The sequence below is a fragment of the Salvia miltiorrhiza genome, chromosome 8 (genome assembly GCF_028751815.1).
Source record: "Salvia miltiorrhiza cultivar Shanhuang (shh) chromosome 8, IMPLAD_Smil_shh, whole genome shotgun sequence".
Lineage (NCBI taxonomy): Eukaryota > Viridiplantae > Streptophyta > Magnoliopsida > Lamiales > Lamiaceae > Salvia > Salvia miltiorrhiza.
The window spans coordinates 6,830,086-6,850,794 of record NC_080394.1 but is presented as its reverse complement, the minus strand read 5'-3'; the positions used below and the strand labels follow the sequence as shown (position 1 = coordinate 6,850,794).

General features: G+C 35.0%; 3 protein-coding genes across 7 annotated transcripts; all 3 read right to left on the bottom strand.

The window, feature by feature from the left end:
• Window positions 1-5,489: 5,489 nt before the first annotated feature.
• On the bottom strand, window positions 5,490-8,886 carry LOC131000511 (uncharacterized). 2 transcript variants are annotated; one of them, XM_057926453.1, is made up of 9 exons: window positions 8,677-8,886; window positions 8,347-8,451; window positions 7,845-7,906; window positions 7,497-7,733; window positions 7,264-7,431; window positions 7,114-7,163; window positions 6,204-6,336; window positions 5,984-6,021; window positions 5,490-5,892 (listed from the first exon to the last, which is right to left on the bottom strand). In XM_057926453.1, exons 1-9 carry the CDS (start codon window positions 8,693-8,695, stop codon window positions 5,796-5,798), a joined length of 909 nt encoding a protein of 302 aa, XP_057782436.1. In that variant the 5' UTR covers window positions 8,696-8,886; the 3' UTR covers window positions 5,490-5,795. The 2 variants fall into 2 exon arrangements, with proteins under 2 accessions (XP_057782436.1, XP_057782437.1); XM_057926454.1 differs by lacking the exons at window positions 7,845-7,906; window positions 8,677-8,886.
• Window positions 8,887-10,000: 1,114 nt separating this feature from the next.
• Window positions 10,001-12,680, bottom strand: LOC131000510 (uncharacterized). Of its 2 annotated transcripts, none has more exons than XM_057926451.1 (9): window positions 12,479-12,680; window positions 12,276-12,383; window positions 11,905-11,966; window positions 11,559-11,795; window positions 11,312-11,479; window positions 11,178-11,227; window positions 10,701-10,833; window positions 10,572-10,609; window positions 10,001-10,491 (listed from the first exon to the last, which is right to left on the bottom strand). In XM_057926451.1, the coding sequence occupies exons 1-9, from the start codon at window positions 12,540-12,542 to the stop codon at window positions 10,395-10,397; spliced, it is 957 nt and encodes a 318-aa protein (XP_057782434.1). In that variant the 5' UTR covers window positions 12,543-12,680; the 3' UTR covers window positions 10,001-10,394. The 2 variants fall into 2 exon arrangements, with proteins under 2 accessions (XP_057782434.1, XP_057782435.1); XM_057926452.1 differs by having other exon boundaries at window positions 12,500-12,677.
• Window positions 12,681-16,348: 3,668 nt separating this feature from the next.
• LOC131000509 (uncharacterized) lies at window positions 16,349-19,778 on the bottom strand. 3 transcript variants are annotated; one of them, XM_057926449.1, is made up of 4 exons: window positions 19,602-19,778; window positions 17,866-18,782; window positions 17,663-17,782; window positions 16,349-17,565 (listed from the first exon to the last, which is right to left on the bottom strand). In XM_057926449.1, exons 2-4 carry the CDS (start codon window positions 18,076-18,078, stop codon window positions 16,669-16,671), a joined length of 1,230 nt encoding a protein of 409 aa, XP_057782432.1. In that variant the 5' UTR covers window positions 18,079-18,782; window positions 19,602-19,778; the 3' UTR covers window positions 16,349-16,668. The 3 variants fall into 3 exon arrangements, with proteins under 3 accessions (XP_057782432.1, XP_057782433.1, XP_057782431.1); XM_057926450.1 differs by having other exon boundaries at window positions 17,866-18,735; XM_057926448.1 differs by having other exon boundaries at window positions 17,866-18,754; window positions 19,602-19,754.
• Window positions 19,779-20,709: the final 931 nt, after the last annotated feature.

Here is a 20,709-nt window from a genome sequence, read left to right as displayed (position 1 = left end):
ACTGTTGTAATTAGATATGTTCGTTGCTGAGTTGTGTTGTAATGGAGATCTAACGAAATGACCCAACTGCCCCTCGCACGGGCCCCACCGTATATTTTCCTATATGGTGTTTGGTTTAGTATACCGGTGGGGCCCACCAGCAATTGGGATGAGTGAGATAGGAAGAAAGGATTAGGTGAGCTGGAATTTGAAAATCCTACCGCCAGATTACTTTAATTTAGACTATATTTTACTTTGCAAAAAAACAAAAAAAAAAAGATTAAGCACTTCAATCTTTTAATAATTTATATATATATATAATCTATAAATTAATTAAATTTTATAATTTTTATACTTTATCAATAACTCACTATAATTTAGATATTTTTTTATTATTTATTATCATATTTTTTAAATTATAAAATGCCAAATGGCATTGTCTTATTTGATTGAAAAAAAGTTGAGTGAAAGGTTGATATGCAGAATGCAGACATAACTGGTTATTGTATAAATTATATTTTATCTTTATTTATTTAATTTTTTTTGTCATGTTCTTATAATCATCGATTGTGCTCGATTATGAATAAACATAGCATTTTAGCATTATAGATATCATTTTCGCGTTCCATGATTGTGAAATTCAATAAATTTGAAAGATACAAATGCAAATCTAGCGCCGTTTTATGTTCGTTTCATAGTCGTTTTTATGAATAAAACACGTGAGATATTAATGCTACTGGTAATTATGATTTTGTGACAGTAATTATATGTTTCTTACCAGAATATAATCTATCACTGCATACTTCTTTTTGGGGCATTGTTTAGTGCATTGTGACATCTTCTTATATTCTATGTAGTCGTCTCATTTTACTAAAACCACTTGTAGGAAATAGAAATTAGTTTGACTCATATATAATGATGGGTGGATAATTAATTAATATCTATCCAATCATTGTGTTCTAGATTATAAATACTAACTCATAATTTATATCTAAAATGGAAAGAAATTATTGATTATGTTTTTGAATGATGACGATGTTGAATCCACAGTTCTCAATATGTGCGTGTGTTTGTCAAGCGGTAATGAGTTAATACTTAAAAGTCAAAGATCGAAGGTTCGAATTTCATGTGGCGCATAACCTTTAAAGTTTTTTATTTAATAATATTAATTTATCAAAAAAAAAAGTCTACAGTTCTCAACAACCTCTCAATATCTATCATATTCCTAATTAACCTTAGTTAACTTGATAATTTAAAATAAATGTTATATTGGGTGATATATGGATCAAACACGGTGTTTCCATCAACTTTTGATTTTAATGAGTCGATGGGTAAGTCTAAAAGGTTTTATTTGAGTTGCAAGGTTGATGTGTGTGTGTCTATTTTTATCTATATTCTAAACATCACAGCTTTGGAGTCGCGATCGAATATAATTCAGCCAATTAGGAGGAAATGAATAAGAAAGGATAATTCGCTTTTTGTGAATTCCTTGAAATTTCGAAAATGATAATGCAGTCATTTCAATAGGGAAAACATCAATTAATCATGTCAGCACGTTTACACTTTGACCAAATTTGCTTGGTCAAAATATATTTTTATATAAAATCTAATTAATATTTTAATTCATAGATGTTGAAAATTAGGTTGGTCAAATTTTAGCACTGACTATGTATTTATCTCAAGGTGAACTATATATAGCCTAGCTCTAATTCATCACTCGTGAGCATTACTCTCGTTTTATCGATGTTAATATGTTCCCTTTTATTTTATGCATCGATTTTGAATTATTAATGTATTTAATTTTATAAATTATATAAAAATAAAAAGTCATGAGCTCTTTTATTCATTTATTTGAAATTATACGAAAAATGAACAAACCGAGCTTTAATTTTTATGAAATTTGTAAAATTACTGACATCAATAAATATTAAAATCAAAATAGATATTTAAAAATGATACTATATGTTAATGCGAATTAAATGAGAATGTTGTTCACAAATGGTGCTCACATAAATATGTTTACAAGTGTACACTTGATCAATCACTATTAGACAAAGTCGAAGCCATGGAGTATCAAAATAATGAATATTCAAAAATATTTTTATTTCATAATATGATTGTTGAGTTCTTGTATGTCTATTTGAAAAGCTGATAATAATTATAAAAATATATGAAGCGACAATCCAACACTTATAATAAATTCCTTTTTTATACTCTAAGGGTGTGTTTACTTTGATAAAAAGGTTAGAAAAAATATATTTTCCATCATTTTCACATGTTTCCTATGATGGATAATTTTCTCCGATCAGGCTACAAAATTTATTCGAGCAGCCCCTTTTCATACATTTTCTCACAAATGTTGGATAATATTATCCTATTGGGAGGGTGTGAAAATATTTTCCAACATTTCAATTTTTTTATCCATCTATTTATAACAAAGTAAACACATGATAAAAAATGAGAAAAATATAATATTATCTCACATTTTCTTATCCATCATTTTCAAATGAAAATTTTACTACCAAAATAAACGCACACCCTAAGCTTTATCCTTTTTATGTGAAAGAACTTAGTATTTGATAATAAAAGTAAGTTTATTAATCTTCGTGTCAAAAAAATTGAGCCTATATTAGAGTGGGTAGAGGGAATAATATTTAGTGTTTTAAGTGTGACAGATGAAAATATAAAAAGATTAATAAAGGATAAACATTTTGTCAAATAAAAAAATATTTCAAGATAAGTGAGATTGTTCAAAAAGAAAAATGTCTCAAGATAAGTGGGACGGGGGAGAATTAAATAAATGAAAAAAAAAATAGTGTAACTTTTCAAATTCTCACATTTAAATAAACGGATAACCCGATCATTACAAGTGTTGTCGACAAACCTAATAACTGCAAGCCATTTCATGTAGACAAATTAATAACCCCCTTATCTTTTACTCAAAGAAACTACCCCACATAAAAGTTTCAACAAATTTACATGTTCAATTAGTGTCAATATTCACATAGCAAAACTACCTCAACGGGGATTAAACGATTTCCAACATTGCCACGCACACAAACTTTCAAAAAAATACTGTTGCTTCCGTCCCAACGAAAGCGGTGCGTAATCCTTTTTGAGCATTTCCAACGAAAGTGGTGCATTCATTTTTTGGTAATAATTTTACACTACAAACAATGTGGCTCCACACACTTTTACACATTTTTAAACTACAATCTTATTCTCCTTAAATCCTGTGCCGAAAAGAAAAACACCATTTTCGTTGGGACGGAGGGAGTAATAAAAAACAACACCTCAATTATATAAATCTGACAATAAAATATAATACTGTATGTCACTGGATCGTGGTATGTTGACCAATAAATTAGGTAAAATAGAAAATAGGATAAGAAGAAAGAAATGAGAAAGTAGCGTGGAAAAGGGGAGAGGGAGTGGCAAAATGGAAAATAGGTGAAGAAAGAGAGGGTGAATGTAGAGGTTGCCAGACTGTCCCGCCAAGTCTCCTCCAATAAAGAAAATAGTAACAAAAAATGCAGCAATTTCCAGGCCATCCGACATTATATTGTCTCTATTCTTACTTGGCAATATTTAACGTTAAATTCCACTTTATCCCACCATCCACTTCACCTTTTTATTTATTTCTTTCTTTTTTCACACACTAATTATCCAATTTGTTCATAAATTTTGACATTGATGTTTTTAAGATCTGTTACTCCCTCAGTCCCAATAAAAGTGGCCACATTTTCTTTTTAGGTGTCCCATTAAAAGTGGCTACTTTCTAAAAATGGTAAAAGTTTACTTTAATTAAGTCAACAATTACTCACTAATTTGGTCAACAATTGTAGGCCACTTTCTAAAAATGCCAAAATTACTCACTAATTTGGTCAACAATCGTAGGCCACTTTCTAAAAATTACTCACTAATTTTGGTGGGTCACACTCAATTAAAACATAACAATCTCTTTCTTAATCTCCGTGCCCAAAAAAAAGTGGTCACTTTTATTGGGACGGAGGGAGTATTTTGTTTGGTGATTAATAGTAGTACGTTTCGATTCTTATCCTATAAAAATAGAGACTAAAATAGAGATACATTATTGGCATACAATTTAATGTAGAATTAGTTAAACTTGAACTGTAACTTCCAGTTTTTCATAATTTTTTTTGAATAACCAGATTCTAATGCAACTCGAACTCTTGAAATGAGTTAAAGGTTTTTTTTTTCTTTCAAAAAGAGCTGCAATGTTAATCCTAAAAAGTTAATGTAATATAGTTATCACACAACTAAATATAGTAATAGGGTTCACACAACTCCACCAATATTTAAATGAACACAGCTACTCGTAAGCTATTTGAGACTTGACTCGAAAAAAGCTAATTTTGAGCTCCATTTGATAGTAAACGAGCTTAACTCAATCTGACAGCACTCGGCTAGTTGAGCTCACGAACATGTTTGTGAGCTCGTTCACAAGCCTTCGATCGAGTTAGTGTACGAACCTTATATGAGTCGAGCTCGAGTAACATATTAATTAAAATTTTTCTTTTAATTTTTTAATGAGTTCGAACTTTAACATCTAACGAGTCGAGTTCGAGCCCAAACTTGAATTCGACATTATTGAGCTCGGTAAATGGATGACGAGTCGAGCTCGATCAATAAGATTGAAGCTCGAATCGAGCTCGAGCAGAGCTAAAATACCCAAATATTTAAATGAGCCGAGTTCGAGCCTACTAATGTTAAGCTCGATTTGACTCGATTACAATCTTAAACTTCACTCACATTTTATTAAAATATACATTGTTCACAATGTGTAAACTTTTTTGTGGACATATAAAATAATATTTTGAACGCTCTTTTTACGAAAAACATCACTCTTTATGATTAATTTAATTTCAATATCTTCTCTAACTCCCAAAAGGAAGAGAGTGAGAGAGAGTTGATATTCCCATTTCCCAATTTTATCCATTTCTACATTTGAAGTTGTAAAAAAAAGTAAATAAATAAAGGACTCGTAGTGCTGCTTCTCCCCCACCATAATAATAAGATAAAATTATAGTAATTCATTCTTCTCATTATAAATGATATAAAATTTGTAAGTACGCTAATTAAAGAAAAGATGTAAATTAATTAAAAGAGATAAGATTTACATTTTTTAAAAAATTAATTTTTATTATTTATAAAAACAAATCACTTATAAAGAGACAACTTAAAATGAAATTCAGACCACTTTTAATACGATGGAAGGAGTAAAATATATATATACCCGTTGAAATTGGTTCAAAATTTCAACATTGGGGAAAGTTTTTATAGTATCAATTTTCTATGAATATAGATACATATATTTCGTGAGATAATTATGGAGAATTTTTGTCTTTTGCAGATGGTGAAATGCAGAGAGCATAAATGTTGATGAACAACCATTTTATCCTGAAAAATAGTACTCACTCCGTCCCAGTCCAATAGTCCCATTTCATTTGGGCATGGAGGCTAAAAAACTTGCTTTTTGAGTGTAAAAGTGAATAAAGGTGTGTGTGACCACATTGTTTATATAGTGTAAAATCATTACCAAAAATAGTGAATACAACAACACGCCTTAAAAATGGTCCCGCAATGAGATAATACTCATATACAGAATACAGACTGGCCCCCCTAACTACAAGTAGCACCAATCAACGAGGACACATTTATATCGCATTTCATAAAACAATTCACCTATTCCAAACACACCTGCCTTGTAATTTCTACTAGAAAAAAAAAAAAAATCATACATCCATCTTCAGTTCTTCAATCATGTCTATCCCGAAGAAGGTAACATTACCGATTTAGAGGGCCTTCAGTCCGGCAAGGCCACGCAGCTGCTCGCACACTATGAAGGTAATGGTTGTTTGCGGACCCAATCTTGCAAACATCGCAAACCCCCTAGTTGATTTCCAACAACAGACACTTAGTTAGGTAATCAACCAGTTCCAGATGAATCATAATGAAACGACAAGTGGTGCTCAGTGCTCACCCTTTGTAAAGACCACGAGGACCCTCTGTTTGCAGAACCTGGAATCGTACACGAAAATGGTTGTCAGATAAGTATAATGCATTATCAGTGCTTTCAACAAGCAATGCTACTTGTTCCAAATTATAAGCAGGTTCAAACAAAACAGAATATGAAAAAATATCATTTAGAAAAGGTGCCCAAATGCTGAATGATTAGGGAGAGAATCAAAGAATAAGCCAACCTGGTAGGCACAGTGGAAGCCATTTTTATAGCTTCCAACTCTTTGAGATTGTCGTTGCAGCATAAGTCTTGTTTTAACCATATCAACCGGTGCAGTTATGATGGTACTCACAGTGCCAGCTATAGTACTTGCACTGTATAAAATGACAAGTTACAGAATTAAAATTTAGAAACAGCAGAAAGATTTCCACTCATACAACACATGATTAAAACTTTTTGCTTTAGAATCGAAGCATATCAGACTCCAATAAGTTAAATCACAGCCAAATCATTATGTTTTTTCTACCTCAATATCAATAGAAACATTTCTAAATTGGGGCATGGCCACTAACCAACAATTACCCGCGCAACTTAAGTTATTTCGTTAAACTATTCAGCTCCAAGCTACGTCAAAAGTTTATCATACTTTTTGTTACACTATTATACATCTCTATTATGAGACTACAACTTCTACAGATAACTATTAAGTTGACGCAAAATTATGAGACCATGCTTGTTTCAGGCAGAAATTTGCTATTTTCGATTGAAAATCATTTAAGCAAGAAAGCAAAGAAATACTCCTTATCGGTTACATAAGGTGGACGATCTCTAGATAGCAGGACTCCAATTTCCTTAAAGGTGCTACGCTGCTAGCAGTTTCTTAAGTATCTCAAACTTTCATAGTCTCTTCCCCACGTGTACAAGTATCAGTCTGCATAGTGTCAATCAGTCTAGGATGCAAGAAGTATGGAGTAGCAATGAATCACCAGATAGAGCAGAATTTATTTGCGGCATATCTCATATTTCTATTAGGATCATATGTTTGTTCAAGACTATCTACTGCCTAACCAAGCTAGGGAAGCTTCCACTGTTCCACAGGAGGGTAAGATAAGCACAAACTATTAAAAATGTACAAGGGGAAGTCAGGTTACGTGAGATGCAGATAAAATCCTTCCTGAAGAGACGTCAATTTCATCAACATCTGAAAAGAGGGATGACATAATTACAATGTTAGAATGCCACTAAGCATGAGAATAAACTAAAAAAAATAAATGATTTTATTGTAACAAAGGGTGGTTCACCTGCTTGGATTCATCATATGTTGCCAGCTGTGAAGCAGTCAATGCAGCAGCTCTGGTCATTGCAGGGCCGACCCCCTTCCATAGGGCTGCAATGCCCTCTTCTGAAGCAATTTTTCGCAGTTCCTGGATCGGCCCGCGAGTGTTTGTTCTTGTCATCTGCAACCGTACCTAAGAACAAAGCAGAGTTAGTTGGAATTTTCTAGAGGGAGTTCGAGATCCATTACGTTCAGTACCTTCAACACTTCCACTGGATTGGTAAATGCTGTTGCAACAGCGCCAGAGAATGCTCCAGATGCAATCTTCATCAAGACATTGCGGGACTCAAAAGCCAATTCACACACATATTTTGAAGGTTCGTATAAGCCTAAACGGAGACCTCCATAAAGAACTGACCTCATTAATGCAGGTGTCAATCCCAAATACAAGGCCCTGAGTCCTTCACTTTTGACTACTTGCATAGAAAGTTTTCCCTACACCAAACCAGGAAAAATAAAAGATTATCCTTAAATCCCCCATCAGTAGTGGTATAACTAATTAAGAAGCTTCTTCTATTAAAAAGAAAATCAAGTAGTGATGCACACCATGCCAGTCAACGGGCCTCTTTGGCCGACTAGTTGCATTTGCAGCCTCACCTTGAGAACATCTGTATTTCCCAAAAAATAAAAATAAAATAAACAAAAAAGAAAACAACTTAGACTTGACCAGCTAATTGATGGCCAATCAAATCTCAATTTAGGACCCAAACCTACAGTTCTACATACAGGAGCTATCATCTAAGCATCTGATAGTAATTGAAGGAAATAAAACTGATATCAAAGTTGCAGTGAATGCTTGAATGCCGTGAGCCATAAACCAAATTATCAACCTACTCACCAAAAGCACCATGTTACACTAATCACAAATCCAAGATGATAGCTTTTACAAACGTTCTCCCAAGCAAGAGACATCAAACCGACGGTAAATCAATTCTCAACACTTGTTCTCTTTATCAGAAAAATAACGGACACAGATATCACTCGTACATACATATTAAGAAAAGAAAAGCTAAGAAAACGATAGGAGCTAAATAGAGAAAGAACTAACCTAAAGGATGGGTAATTCCGGTTGCAGTAGCAACAGACATTCCACTCGTGCCGAAATGATAGAACACATCAGATGAGGATACTCCCCATTTCGCTTTCATTGATCCTACAAACATTATCCAATCTAAAAATCAGAAATTAACTCAAAACAACCTCAACACCCAAAATAAAAAAATAAAGTCGACATTACATCTTCGAAACAATCTTCAGAAACAAGCCGATGAATAATTGGGGCCAGCATTATGAACCATTTGTGCATAAAACAATAGGAATGACAACTTGTACACACTAGTTTCAATCAAATTTTCGAAAAATATAAACGCAGATTTACCAGAGGAGGAGTCCGTCATTGGCGATTTTGAGAGATTCTGTCTGTGGGAGAATCTTTTTGCAGACGAAATGATGAATCTGAAGCGTTATTGACTTTGAAGAAGATGAGAAAAGGCGAAGTTGCAATGCGGTCCTTTTTGAGGGGCGATGCTTTTTTCTTGGGCGCGCCTTTGCCCCCACCACTACCATTCTTTCATTAATTCATTCTAACAAATTCATTGCTATTTACTACTCCATTTAAAATTAATTAAGTCCTCATTAGGTTAATTAAATTAAATGAATTAAATAATTAAATCGAGCACACAGGAAACGACGACGAGCTCTTATGTTATCTCAATATCGTAACTTCTTCAAGTGAAAAAAACATTGTAACTTATTTTCATCTAATTATTTTACTTGATATTGTGAAGAAATGAGAACTTGCAATGGTAAAGGACAAAGCAAACACGTTTTATAAATTGACACAATATGATACTACAATATTCATTTGAATAGATGAATGATCAAATAATTATAAAATTAATCAATCTACTAAAATAAATACTCCCTCCGTCCCATCAGGCTTGTTCCATTTTTTTAACACGATTATTAAGGAGAATTAAATCTATATCTATACTAGTAATAGAAAAAGAGTCTAAGGCATCTTAAGGCACAATTTGTGGATTGCCTATTTTATCCATATTATGTATTTTATTTTAAAATTGTTTTACATATTATATATTTATAAGAATATATTAATTCATTAGATATTACACTAAATCTATGTGATATATTATATAGCTATTGATAAGGTTTATAAATAAATATATCCATTCAATAAATTATCTAATAAAAGTAATGAATTAATAGATTTTTTAAAATAATAAATTATCAAATAAAATAACATTAATTACACGTACAACGTACGTTCTATCTGCTAGTTAGTGTAGTAAAAGTATGTAAAGATGTCAGGTCATATTGTTTGTAGTGTAAAATCATTACCAAAAATAAAAACATGATAATATCAATGGAACAACTTAAAAAGAAAAACAGGACAATATTAATGAGACGAAGGAAGTAATAAATTAACGTACATATTACCTAAAGTAAACACTATGTTCATGACTAAGAGAGAGAACACGCATCGTCATTTGCGGCTAATTTTATAATGCATATAACGGTGGTGGCTAATGAGAAAACTGCAAATACAGTAGTTTTTTTTTTTTGGATCTTTGCAAATACAATAGTTTTGTTTTGTTTTGAGACTGCAATTGTTACTTCAGAATTTGCTCAAGGAAATGTACTTTAATTAAACATGTGGTTGTGATAGATGCAACTTTGCAAGATTCCAAAACGAGCTCGTCACCATAGTTTTCATGATTAATAGACCATTACACATGGATCATATCCTTCTCATTTATGTATTGATTGTTTTCACAATCAATCACTGTTGGATACAATATACATACAACGACACTCTTAAAACTAAACAATCAAAAAGATTGATAAACTCATACGCATTTATATATATGATATAGACAAAACAATCGACCTATATCAAGACAGGTAATTACTAATTAGTACCAACGCTGCAGATCACATTTCTGGTCCACAACAAAAATGCTTTCTTTCAAAGCCTCAAATGAATTGATCTTCACTTCTTCAACTATGTTTATCCTACCACTCGCAGCTGAATCTGCACCAAGAATGTTGGGGGAAGAAACACGCGATTTTCGTGGTTTATAGCGCCTTCAGTCCCACGAGTCCTCGTAGCTGCTCGCAGAGCATGAAGGTGATCGTCGTTTGGGGGCCAACCCTCGTGAACAATGCAAACGCCCTAGTTGAAAACAGTGAGTTAACAAATCAAACTGGTTCAAGATTTTGCAGAAAGAAGCAGTTTCTCATTGTGTAACTCACCCTTTGTAGAAACCTCGAGGGCCTTCTTTTAGCAGAAGCTGAAATGACAAACAAAAATGATTGTCATGAACACTATAATGTCTTAATGAAGCAAAAAACAAAGGCTGCAAGAAGAGAAGAAGTAAGAACCTGGTAAGCACAATGGAGGCCATTTTTGTAGGCTCCTACAGTTTTGGACTCTCGCTGCAGCATAAGTCTGGTCTTCACCACATCGATGGGTGCAGTTGCAATGGTGCTCGCCCCGCCAGCTATGGTGCTTGCACTGTGTAAAGGGACAATGTTAGGAATAAGAAACATCAGATGCAGCACACAATTAATCATACATGTCTTCAAATTGAAGCAATCAAACTATTAACAACTGAGGTATTGTCACTAACTAAACTACAAGCAACAAGGTGCTCGTCGTTTCAATAATTCAATGTTGCATACTCATCATCATTGAGTACTAATATATGCATGATCAGGAGAGAGAGAGAGAGAGAGAGAGAGAGAGAGAGAGAGCAGGAAGTTGTTTACTCCAATATCTCATATTTTTTCATCAAGATCATACTTTCTAACATGAAGAGGGCATAAACCACAAAGATTATATTAGGTAAGTTGAATTACATGAAATGCAGATAGAATCCATCCTCGAGTGAAGTCCAACGCATCACGAGCTGCAATTCAGAAGGGGGAATAAGTGGACTTATACTGCAACAAAGCATGAGAATGAACTAAATAGGCAAGGAACAGGACTCAACCCTCTTGGTTTCATCATATGTAGCAAGCTGTGACGCGGTGAAGACAGCAGCTCTGGTCATTTCAGGCCCGGCCCCTTTCCAGAAGCCGGTCAGCCCCTCTTCTGCAGCCATCTTCCGCAGCTCCTGCAACGGCCCTTTAGTGGTCAATCTCCCCATCTGCATCCGCACCTAAAACACAAGATTGCAGAGGTGGTTAATTAGGATCTTCCTAAAAGAGTTGAAGATCCATCACAGACAGAGACAGTACCTTCAACACCTCGACCGGGTTGGTGACTGCTGTTGCAAGAGCACCAGAGAAGGCTCCAACCACTACCTTGGTCAAGATGTTGGGGGACCCAAAAGCCATCTCAGAGAGACGCAGTGATGGTTCGTATAAGCCTAAACGAAGACCTCCATAGAAAAGTGATCTCACTAGCCCAGGTGTCAATCCCATATACAAGGCCCTCAGTCCTTCATTCTTCACTAAGTTTATGCCAAGTTGTCTCTGCACACAACAAAATGGATTATCATCATCAATTTGTTAGCTAAGTAAAAAACTCTTTCTTCTTCTTCTTCTTTTTTTTTAAAAAAAAGGAGATTAAGTAGATCCACACCATGCCGATCAGCGGGCCTCTTTGGCCAACCATTTGCATTTGCAGCCTAACCTTTAGAAGATCTGTGCTCCAACATAAACCAAATCACATACTTCCAATAATCAAAGTTAAAAAAAATAAAATAAAATAAAATGGCATCTATAACATGAACAACAGTGTATTTTGCTTTACCCCTTTAGCTACTGATCAACAGCATTAAATCATATGATATTCAAAGTAGATACTACTTGAAAAACTCTCTCCAACAAGTGAGATCGAAATTCGAATCAAAACCAATTGTTCAGCTCTCCTCATTAGAAAGAAATTACAGTAAACAAGTAAAAACACAGAAATTGCATGTAAAGTAAAAAAACGAGGAAGAAATTACGTACCTAAAGGATGAGTGACGGTGGAAGCAGCAGCAACCGCCGCCCCGCTGGTGCCGAAATGATAAAATGCATAGGATGGAGATGCTACCCATGTTGCTTTCTCTGATCCAACTATTATTATTATCCAAAACATGAATCACAACTTTAGAAACAAAAATAATGAAGATGAAGTTGCAGGTAACGAAAAAGGTAAAAGTTGTGCATACAGCATGGTTGATGATAGTTACCAGAGGAGGTGTCAGGCACCGGCAGTTCGAGAGCGTTTGCCATGGGCAATTCGATCGAGTGTGAGGTAGCAGAAGGAGGAGAAGAATGGTAGTGGCACCAGACTTTATGGAAAACGTTTCAATAATTAAATGCATTTCATTTAACTGTAAGCAAGGTCCACCCCACAATTATGGACTTCTATTCTCTCTCTGAGGCAATCATTTCAAGTTTAAACAGCTGAGTTCGAGGGAAGAAGGCAATTGCCTTTTTCTTTTTTCTTTTTTTCTTTTTATTTTTCTACTCATCCGTCCACCAAAAGCACAGCACGATATTTTTGTCATTTTTAGTGTCCACTAAAAATATTGTACTTTTTTTTAGAATACTCTTTATTTACAAAAATAAAAATAAAAAAAAAATCACACTTAATTCAATCTCAATCACTCATTTTATATAATGTTGAGACCATTTCTCTGCTACATAAAAATCACAACACATTTTATTAAAATTTGTTCCCACAAAAAATATCATACTTTTGGTGGACAGAAGGATTATTAGACTATGTTTAAAGTATTCTAACAATCCAATCATCCAATCTTTTTAATATTTAATTAAGAGATTATTGTCGGAAAATACATATTATTTGTCAATTTTCTGGTTTATAACATGACTTTATAATTTGATCAGAAAATACATCAATTTTCAATTTAATCGCAATTATAACATGACTTTATAGTCTGACAAGAAAATACACCAAGTTTCAATTTATTCTCAATTATAACATGACCTTGTAATTAATTTAGTATAATAATATCAAAGTTTAATACATTAAATATTTTTAATTTTCTTTTCATCTCACAATATACTATATATATATGTGTATATATATATATATATTTGATAAATATACATCTATATGTAAATAATATATAATATTATTTACTTTTTAACATAGTTTCTAATATATGTACCTAAATTATTTATTGGTCCTAATATTTTATAATTTCATAATTTAAATAAATAAATACTTATTATATATGTAATATATTAATAGAATATTAAAATCAAATATATATATATATATATATATTATGAAATAATTAATCATCTAACTTAATTTTTATAAAAATTAATCAATTAATTAACAATATTTTATACATAACAATTTAATATAAATACAATAAATATTAATACATTTATGATGAAAAATAATCTAAAAAAGGTCATGTTATAATTGAGAATAAATTGAAACTTGGTGAATTTTCTTGTCCGACTATAAAGTCATGTTATAATTGCAATTAAATTAAAAATTGATGTATTTTCTGGTCAAATTATAAAGTCATGTTATAAATCAGAAAATTGACAAACTACATGTATTTTCCAGCAATAACCCCTTTAATTAATTTTTCTCTATTTCATGTCATTAATATTCTCTCAACCCAGTCACATCTATTTTTTATAATTTACAGATGACCACACCAACCACAATATAATTTAGGGTAAATATCATATTAAATCTTGAACTATTCCCGCTTTATCAAAAATACCCTGGAAGTATCGAAATGCTTTCTAAACCCTCAAAGTATCAAGATTTTATCAAATATATCCCACATTTATTATCCGGTCACCAGAAATGTGACGTGGCTCGTCGGATGCCACAGTGTAATTTATATATATATTTTTATAATCCATGTCATTTTATATTCTACTTTCTAATCCATGTCATTTAAAAAATAAAAATCTCACCCTTCCCATTAAAAATCCACCCTTCCCAGTAATAAGCTCGATCGGCGCCGCTAGCTGCTGGCGGTGCGAATTTTTTTTATCGGAGATGAAATTGATAGCTATTCCCCCCGCCTGCAACTATCTCATTCTCTCGCTCTGCAAAATCGATCAATTCGCGGAAGCGATTGAGGTTTTGCGAGGGATAGGGAGAGCTGGCTGCGCTTCCGATTCCGACAGCTTCAGCCGTTTGATCTGAACTGAGCGAGGCGAGGATGGTGGATGCGGCGGCGGAGGTGATAGCGGAGATAGTGCAAATAGGGGGCGCGGCGGGCGATGGAGGTGGTGGAGAATCTGGAGGCGGAGGGGGTTGGGGTGGGGTTTGAGGCGTATGAGGCGGCGCTGGAGGGGTGCTTGGATGAGAAGCGGTTTGTGGTGGCGATGAGTGAGAGAGGGTTTATACTGTATCTAAGGGTGAGGCTGCGGCTGCTTGAGGGGTTGATGGCCATTGGTGAGGCAGAGCATGCCTCTGTTGTGAGGCGGAGATAAGCAGAGATGGGTTCCTAATTGGAACCACCTATGGAATAGATTTAATGGTGGATTTTTATTTTTAAAATAATATGGATTAAAAAAAATAGAATATAAAATGACATGGATTAAAAAAAATAAAATATAAATTGCACTGTGGCATCCGACGAGTCACGTCACATTTCTGGTGACTGGAAAATAGATGTGGGATATATTTGATAAAACTATGATACTTTGAGGGTTTAGAGAGCATTTCGATACTTCCAGGATATTTTTGATAAAGCGGGAATAGTTCAAGGTTTAATATGATATTTACCCTATAATTTATAATTACTTTACACTATTTCCGTTTGATAAGAAAGTGGCGGTCGACCTTTTTGCTGAAAGGTTGCTATTATCACTAGTCGTAAATTATGCAGTGCGACGACATAAATAGTTTTTTCTTATAAAAAAACAGACGACATAAATAGTTTTAAGAATATTTTGAAAGTGCTGGTGAGATTCAAACGTTATTATATTAAATTTTCCTTTTCTTTTTCATATTTTCTCTTAACGTTCATCGTTATATAGTTCAATGTGAATATGTAAAAATAGTATTTCAAAGGTGTTGGTGAAATTCAAACGATATTATACCATTTTTTTTTAACTTATACGTACTAGCCATAGTAGGCCATCCACGAATGCAATGGATCGTTTTTCATGCGATGTCTTATTGTTTTGTTTATTAGTTGGAACACATAGTATTTTTTATTGCCATAATTCAGAGAATCTTTATTGGAATCAATAATGTGGGGTAAAGGAGTCTTTGAAATAAGTTGTTGAACACACCACGAGATTATGGACTAATCCTATAAAAAATGGGATGTGAAAGAGAATATTGGGAGGTGTGCTTAGGCTATCCAATAAATAAATAAAAATGCTGAGTCGAAATTACGACACTACCGAGATGTAGATAGTGTATAAAATCTTATTCCAACTACCCTGTTCCAATAATAAATATTTTGATAAAGACTTGAATGGTACATAAATCACCAGAAACTTATTATAAGAGGGTGCAATTATTTGTGAAGCAAAGATATTTGTAGATAAGCTGATGCACATCAAACATAGTATTTATTTCAATTATTTGTACCAGCTGACAAGATGGCCTATTTTTTTTAAAAAAATCTCAAGCTTTAGAGAGAAGTTCGATCCCAAAGAACCAAACCTGCATAGCCACCGACATATTTATAATTTTATTTGGATTTAACTGAGTTTGAATCTGAGAACAGACAACATCAAACTAGGGAAGGCAAAAAAAATAGTACTCTCTCCGTCTCACTATAAGTGACTCAAAACTCTTCGACACGAGAATGAACAAGAATGCATAAATTACTTAAAAATAGTGAGATCTACATTTTTTAAAATGGTTAAAAATTTTCATTTATGAAAACAGGCTATATATAAGACGGCCCAAAATAAAATACAGGTCACTTTTAATGAAACGGAATGGAGTATTTCATTTGATGTTGGCAATCAGCAAAAGCCAATCTCATCAAACTGTAATTATTTATGATATTGTGGTACTCGAGGAAAGTGAAATATTGCTATGGCTATGAAAGAAATAGAAATAGGTTGAGACAGATATCAAAAGATGTCAATTTATTTCAGTCAGCAAAAATTAACAATTTATCTGTGCACATTAAATCAAAAAGCGAGATAAAAAAAACTGTGGACTCAACTCCATGGCATGTAGACATATTATTTTAACACACCATAACAACATGATCATAATATGTCAATAGATATGCTTGAATAACACAGGAGTTGAAACTCATAGCTAATATACAACATAATCGCAGCAGTAAGCCACGCTTCTCTGACGAACTCCAGCTGACACTGACGCTTGCAGCAAAGGACTTGTGAATGCATAAGGTTAATCAGTTAAAAGAGCAAAATAATCTTATCTGTGCTGTGATAGAGAAGGTCCTGCAAAGGAGTAGCGGTTAGAGACTGGTGTAGACGTCAAATCAGCTTCATGGTGGAGACTGACTCCCCGGTTGTGTTCTGATTGTTCGCAAGAAACACTCAGTGAATACGACCTTTGGTTGAATACAGATGGCTCGTGAAAATTATGGGGTGCAAAAGCTCTATCTCCATCAGGAAATGTCCTTGCAGGATGGCTTAGCATATGGCTTGTGTGGTTCTGACCACTGGTATAAAGCTCCCTACCAGCCAGAGGATATGATTCTGCTGGAGCTGCTGTTGTGATCGGCATAGACAGATACCGATTTACCAATGAGGTGGTGGCCTCGTCATATGGGTCATATGAATTCTTGCGAGGCTCTGTCATCGTGGGAGATGCTGCATTTGGCATTACCTGGCGCTGGGGCACTCGAAGGCCATATGTGCGGTACTCCTTTTCACTAAGGTAGAAAGGATCAGGTTGATTGACTTCTCTTTGCTGCATAGCTGAACCCATACTCGTAGAAACCGGGTTCCTAAGTAGATGCTTTAGTTCAAGATCAAGTTTTTTAGGCACTGATCTATTGCTGACATTATCGCCTGCAGTTTCTGGCAAGAGATGCCTGCCCTGTTGAAGCCCATTACTTCTGTATTCTTGCTCAGAAAGAAAAAGTGGATCCCGGGGAGGAACAGGGCTATGAGTGACATGGTTGTCAGAGAATTGTTTCTCATGTGTATCAGAATTGCCACATTTGGTCAAATATCTTTGCCTCAGGTATTCCTCACTAAATGAAGTTGCCGGTGGAGCCGAACAATAAGTTGAATCTTGGACCATGGATTTGCCATTTGGATGCAGCAAAGGGGTGGGATTGAACATGCCTATCAGATTTTTTACCTGCAGAAGAAGAAGAATGAAGTTATAGTTCCAAAGTCTTGCTGAAAATGTTGGAATCTTAGTAACACATTCAGGAGCCATAATCGATTAATCATACTTGTTTTACTGTCAACTCTGTTTGGAACTTGCGTTTCTTTTCATCGTAGCTGTCTCTGATTGCTTTCTTAAACACACTCTCAGGTAGTGGAAGGCATGCCTTGTGAACAATGAAACGGACCTGCAGAAGAAAAAAAACAATAAATCAGAAAACAAAATGCAAATCGGGGTGGAAAAAGGTAAACCTATAAGAGCACAGTCAACCTGAGCTGGGAAAGCCCCATCAAAAGCTGTTGGCTCAAGTTTCATGCCACCCGCAGACGATGCTTCAAAGACCCCATACATGAGCTTGAGATCGTAATCATAAAGGAAAAATTTAAGACCAGGCTTGATGTTCATCACAACCTCTTTCTTGTGTGCTGGCAAACCCATTATTTGGTATCTAAAGCAATCTGGTTTAGTTTTCGAGTTGCACATAAAGATCAACCCACCAAGTTCTTTCTCAGTTTCATCATCAATTTCTCTGATAATTTCTTTTTCCCTTTCACGTCGACTTGAATTTTGCTTTTCAGTAGCAACCCGATGGGAATAACCTCTTTCTTCACGTTTTTCAGTTCTTTTCCTCTTATTCTCTTTGGGGCTCTGATTTCAGCAGCAGGCCCTGCTTCCTTGTTATGGCGAAATGAATTTTTCTTTTCATCAGTAACTGGATGGGAATGACCTTTTTCTTCACGTTTTGCATTTATCTTCCTCTTATTATTTTCCAGGGCTCTGACTTCAGCAGCAGGCTTGGCTTCTTTATCTTGTTTACAACTCTGAAGAGATTTGCTTCCATATTCAGGGTTAAGCCTGTCAAGCTTAAGCCATGTACAAGGCTTCCTCACTTTAGAAGTTGGAACAGGTTCTTTTGCATCATCGCCTTTTTGGTCTTCAACTATTTTCTTGTTTGATACTACCTCTTCTGGAGTAGAATCAGAAGCAATGATAGCTTTTCTCAGCCTTTTCAGTGGTCTCTTGCTAGGAACAGCATCTTCTGTAGTAGATTTAGTGGCTGCACTGGCTTTCAGTTTCTTGTTAGAAACAACCTCTTCTGAAGTAGATTTAGTGGCAGCACTAGCTCTTCTCTTGCTTTTCCTGGCCATATTTGTACAGGCTAACCTACCTCAAAGTCAAACTAAATACTGCAAAAAATATATATATACATATATACATAATTTATTTTCCGGCAATTGAAGATGAAAAAAAGAATCTTTATGCAGACTAAAGAACATTCAACCACTGCAGAACGTCCTCATTAAGTGACTAGAAAATGCATGACAATACTACAAAGCATCTTGTGAGGTATGAATTTTAGTGAGACTTGTGAATGTTTAATAAGTATCTTTTTCACATCCTTACTTAAACGAGTGTTTCCAATTTTTAAGCACAGCGACATCACTATGAACCAAAACCAGCAATGTCAATATCTCAATTTTCAAATAACCAATACGCAATTTTTGAAGTGTTACCTCTCCCCCAAATCAACAGACAACCAATTGTTTGCATTAATTTTACATCCAGCTTCAAATTTTGGTTTCAAGTTTCAACCCAAATTCATATACATATGTCTGCCGATTCACATCCACCCAGTACAAACCTCACATTCTATCCAGTTCGAAATAACCCCAGCAACCTTTTCTAGATACATGAACACATCACACTTCAACCCTAGATTATTAAAATATTTTTCCATCGCCATGATGTAATTCTCCAGATAACAATAAAGGAAACAATTGTAGGTACTAATTAAAGCGTTGGTTTCTCAATTAACAAGACAAACATCGAATTGGCAAAATCATCAAACTAAACACCATGAAAATTACCCGCAATTCGCACAAATAAATTACCTGGTACGCACTTAATATTTTTCATTAATCATACACTCTCCAATCCTAAGTAGCTAAAATAACCACAAAAAGAAGGATAATTCATCAAAATTGACGTTGAATATTAGAACTAACCGTGAAATTCTGCGGATTTTGCCGCCGAGCCGCCGATGTCCCGAATAAGGGCAAAGAGAGAGAAGTGTGCGTTAAAACTATAAACGAGTAGAGTACGTAGTACTACGAATTAAGGAGAAAATTCGGGCTCTTTATTGTGGGCTGGGCCCGTAGATTGCACGTCAAAGGCCCGAAAACAGTCATAATCTAAAAGAAGGCCTCCTCTTAAAAGGTTTCCAAAAATTATGAACTTTGGACTAATTTTCAAATTTATCATGAGCTTTTTTTATATAAAAAATTCCTTGAATTTAAGGGATTGAATAATTTTTTCACATTTTTTTGTTCCAGTGAAGCTCTCTGCTGACATGGCAATTACGAGCTGACATGGCGCCGACATGACGCCTACTATGACTGAAAATTGACACATGAAAAAAAAAGAACAAAACAAAAAAACAAAAAAAGAAAAGAAACCCCCTATCGTCTCCCCCCTCAGATCCACCGCACTGCCTTTCCCCACCACCTCCCAACTATTCGCCGCCACCTTCAATCCCCCCATCGTCTCCCCCTTTTCCCCCATCCCCAAACCCTAATTTCACCTCCTTCCACCCGTCGCCGCACCAGATCCGGCGCCCCTGTCGCCGCCCACCCATTCAGATCCACCGCTCTGCCTTCCCCCACCCCTCGATTATGCCTTCTCCCGCGCGATCCTCTTCCAGCGCCTCTCCGTCGCGCTCTCCGATGTCCTCTCCGCAGCCCCCTCTACTGCCTTCCCCCACCACCACACTAGATCTGCCACCCCCTCTGTCGCCTTCCTCTACCCAAAATCGAAGAGACATAAATTGATGCAATAAGGTTAGGGTTTGCGATAAGGAGAGCTGAGTCTTTCTGACGAGTTCGACTTCCGGCGTTGCTGCTGCTCGACTTCTGGTCCGGCGATGCAGTTGGGCTCAACTAAGAGAGAGAGAGGTTTGGGCTCAAAACGACGTCGTTTTACCCCCAACTAAACGACGTCGTTTTGATTCACAGCCGGTGACGCCATGTCATTTTTCAGGTCACTTAAAAATGTCATGTTAGCACTCAATTTGAGGATTTTTGAAAACCATGGAAAAATTGTTCAGATGATTAAATT

Bases quoted from the DNA above. Each gene is read 5' to 3' on its own strand.
- LOC131000511 (XM_057926453.1), bottom strand. The intron at 7,164-7,263 runs GTGAACCACCCT...CCCTCTTTTCAG, and splicing joins CATATGATGAATCCAAGCAG to ATGTTGATGAAATTGACGTC. The intron at 6,337-7,113 runs GTAACCTGACTT...CATTTTATACAG, and splicing joins GGATTTTATCTGCATCTCAC to TGCAAGTACTATAGCTGGCA.
- LOC131000510 (XM_057926451.1), bottom strand. From the start codon at position 12,542: ATGGCAAACGCTCTCGAACTGCCGGTGCCTGACACCTCCTCTGGTAAC. The intron at 10,834-11,177 runs GTAATTCAACTT...CCCTTTACACAG, and splicing joins GGATTCTATCTGCATTTCAT to TGCAAGCACCATAGCTGGCG. The intron at 10,610-10,700 runs GTTCTTACTTCT...TTGTCATTTCAG, and splicing joins GCCTCCATTGTGCTTACCAG to CTTCTGCTAAAAGAAGGCCC.
- LOC131000509 (XM_057926449.1), bottom strand. From the start codon at position 18,078: ATGTGCAACTCGAAAACTAAACCAGATTGCTTTAGATACCAAATAATG. The intron at 17,783-17,865 runs GTTGACTGTGCT...TTTCTTCTGCAG, and splicing joins ATGGGGCTTTCCCAGCTCAG to GTCCGTTTCATTGTTCACAA. The intron at 17,566-17,662 runs GTATGATTAATC...CTTCTTCTGCAG, and splicing joins CAGAGTTGACAGTAAAACAA to GTAAAAAATCTGATAGGCAT.